Genomic DNA, 2947 nt, shown 5'->3' with positions numbered 1-2947 from the left:
AGAATAAGGTGGCCAAGGAAATAAACCCAGTGTTGGCAGTAACGATGGATTCCATTCTGTAGGTGTCTGTGCAAGCAAGTTTGATAAACCAAGGAAGGTCACAGTAAAAGCTATCTATCTCATTAGGACCACAGAAAGGCAAATGAACAACAAAAGCTATCTGGACCCCTGAGTGAATGAGGCCTATAACCCAAGCACCAGAAACAAACAAAATGCACATTTGTGGGCTCATGACAGTCAGGTAGTGGAGGGGCTTACATATAGCCACATATCTATCAAAGGCCATGGCAATGAGCAGCACCATCTCAGATCCCCCCAGGGTGTGAAGGACAAACATCTGGATGACACATCCCTGGAAGGTTATGGTTTTGTGCCCAGAGTATAAATCAGATATCATCTTAGGAACTGCTAAAGTTGAAAGACAGAAATCAATCAATGAGAGGTTGGCTAAAAAGAAGTACATGGGGGAATGTAAATGACAGTCGAAAGTCACTGTAAGCACAACAAGAAGGTTTCCTAGAACAATTGTTACATAAAACACTGTAGAGAAGGCCAGGAGGAAATGCTGCACTGGTTTGTAGGTAGAAAGTCCCAGGAACACAAATTGAGACACTTCAGAATAATTTGCTTTATTCATTGACTTTGTGTTACCTGAAAAACAAATAAAAATAATTATAAAAGAATACACCAGAGATATTGAAAGAAGAGGTGTTACTGGGTTTGAAATTCTGATATTAAAGAGAAATCTTCACTACCCATCACAAAAATCCTTTGAAAAGTCATACAATAGTTTATTAATTTAACATGTATTCACTGAGCAACTACCAGGTAGGCCTTCTAGAATACTTGCATTGTGCCACATTCTAGAATAAAACAAACACCCTATCTTTCTGTAGTTTGTAGTCTAGTTGTGAAGCTAGGCATTAAATGACTAATTGTATAATTAGATGATAATAACAACTTCAAGTAATGCAAATGCTTAAATAATTATATAAAATTTGGGGGGTTTTCTAAAGGCACCACTTTATAATATTTAGAATAGATAATTTATTATGAGGTTACATTCAATTATCACAGTACAGTGGGGCCTTGACTTACGAGTGTCCCGACTAACGAGTTTTTTGAGATACCAGCTGTCTCTCGGCCAATTTTTTGCTTTGAGTTGACAGAGTAATTTGAGTTAACGAGCTCCTTAACAAGCTCGGTCTCGGAATGAATTAAACTCGTAAGTCAAGGCCCCACTGTATCTCTTTTATAAGCAAGTTGTCTAGCAAATGAATTAAAGTCCCAGAACTTATTTGGGACTAACTTAAAGGTAGTAACTTATTTGGAAAAAAAACACACACAAAGGGCTATGCAAACTATAAGAAGTTAAATAAGTGAAGAAGGATAGGAAGAGTGATCTATCCAGGGGAAAGGCCATGGGAAATATTCTGAAACATGAAGAAACAGATCAATTTGGAATAAATAAAAGACCTGTAAGGGTCTGATCAAAGTAGAATCAAATAGGGTGTGTGAAGAATTTGGTCTATATCTTAGAAGTGATAGAAAGCAATTAAGGCAGAACAATGAAATAATCATATTGTTGCTTTAAAAAGGTTAGAGTAACTGAAAAATAAAGAATGTAATAGAGGGATCAGAGGAAAGAGTGAGAGACCAATTAGAAGACTGTCAAAGGATCACATTAAATAAGTACAGAAAGGATAAACTTGTTAATAAATGGTGTTGGCACAACTTACCAAACTTGGAAAAAATAGGTTGAATTCCTTCCTTTACAACAGTAACTAAAGTAAATTTTAATGGATCCTATATAATAAAAGGCTAATATGCAAATTGATCGAACAGTGGAACAACCAGTCGCTATGATGTGCACTGACCACCAGGGGGCAGACGCTCAATGAAGGAGTTTCCCCCTGGTGATCAGTGCACTCCTACAGGGAGAGCGCTGCTCAGCCAGAGGCCGGGCTCACGGCTGGTGAGCACAGTGCTAAGGATGTCAGTCGGACATCCCCTGAGGGCTCCCTGACTGTGAGAGAGCACAGGCCAAGCTGAGGCTCCCTCCCCCAACCCCCAGTGCACAAATTTTATGCACTGGGCCTCTAGTATTTAAATAAAAATAAAAGAAATAGGAAATATGAACTTATTTTTAGATACTCCTTTGTAGGAGAAAACTCTTTCTAAGCATATCCTAACATGTGCAAATCATGCATGAAAACACTGACATTTTCAGATTCAAAATTTAAATTTTCTATATAATTTTTTAAAAGAAAAAATTAAAGGTGGGAAAATAGTTGTTAAATATAATGATAAGCCAAATTTAAAATGAACAAACACAAAAACTTGGACCAAATAAGAAATCTAAATAGTCAACGTCTGAAGAACAGAGTCATTATTAAAGAAATGTAAATAAAACAATATATAATTACTATATTGAGTTAAAAATTAATAATATGAGTGAGGCTGTGAAGAAAGAGACTCTCTCATACTATAGGATTCAGAGTACACATATCATACATCTTTTCCAGAATACAATTTGAAAATATATATATCAAATATTTAAAACTTCCCTTATGACTAAAGACTCCCATTAAGTAAGTTTTTCTTAATGTATAACAAAAAATGAGCTAAAATATTTAGCTATTATGGCAAATGTTATACAATTACTTATAAAAAGGAAAAATTTGAATATAACCTAAATTAAATTAATGAGGAACTGTTACAATAATACATTCAACTGGGATATACACATAACCTTATATATAGAAATTCTTATGCATGATTGGTGAGAGTGAGAATTAATAATGTTTATTAGAATTTAAAATGTTTAAATCTATGCAATAACAAGCATACAGGGGCTCCTAACACTAAACAAAGGATTAAATTCATGGAGGAAATATTATAAGCAAAAGGAAATCCCAGTTTAATTACACAGTGTTGATATATATTT

At 34.8% G+C, this 2947-nt stretch overlaps 1 protein-coding gene across 1 annotated transcript; it reads right to left on the bottom strand.

Moving 5' to 3' along the window:
* Positions 1-13: 13 nt before the first annotated feature.
* On the bottom strand, positions 14-637 carry LOC102436351 (olfactory receptor 4F6-like; the record flags this gene model as incomplete). The annotated part of the gene is made up of 1 exon (XM_006108790.1): positions 14-637. A coding segment is annotated over exon 1 (624 nt), but the record flags the coding sequence as incomplete, so codon positions are not given.
* Positions 638-2947: the final 2310 nt, after the last annotated feature.

The sequence above is a fragment of the Myotis lucifugus genome, unplaced genomic scaffold, assembly GCF_000147115.1.
Source record: "Myotis lucifugus unplaced genomic scaffold, Myoluc2.0 scaffold_3584, whole genome shotgun sequence".
NCBI lineage: Eukaryota > Metazoa > Chordata > Mammalia > Chiroptera > Vespertilionidae > Myotis > Myotis lucifugus.
The sequence above is the reverse complement of the archived record's forward strand: the minus strand, read 5'-3'. Positions and strand labels throughout refer to the sequence as shown.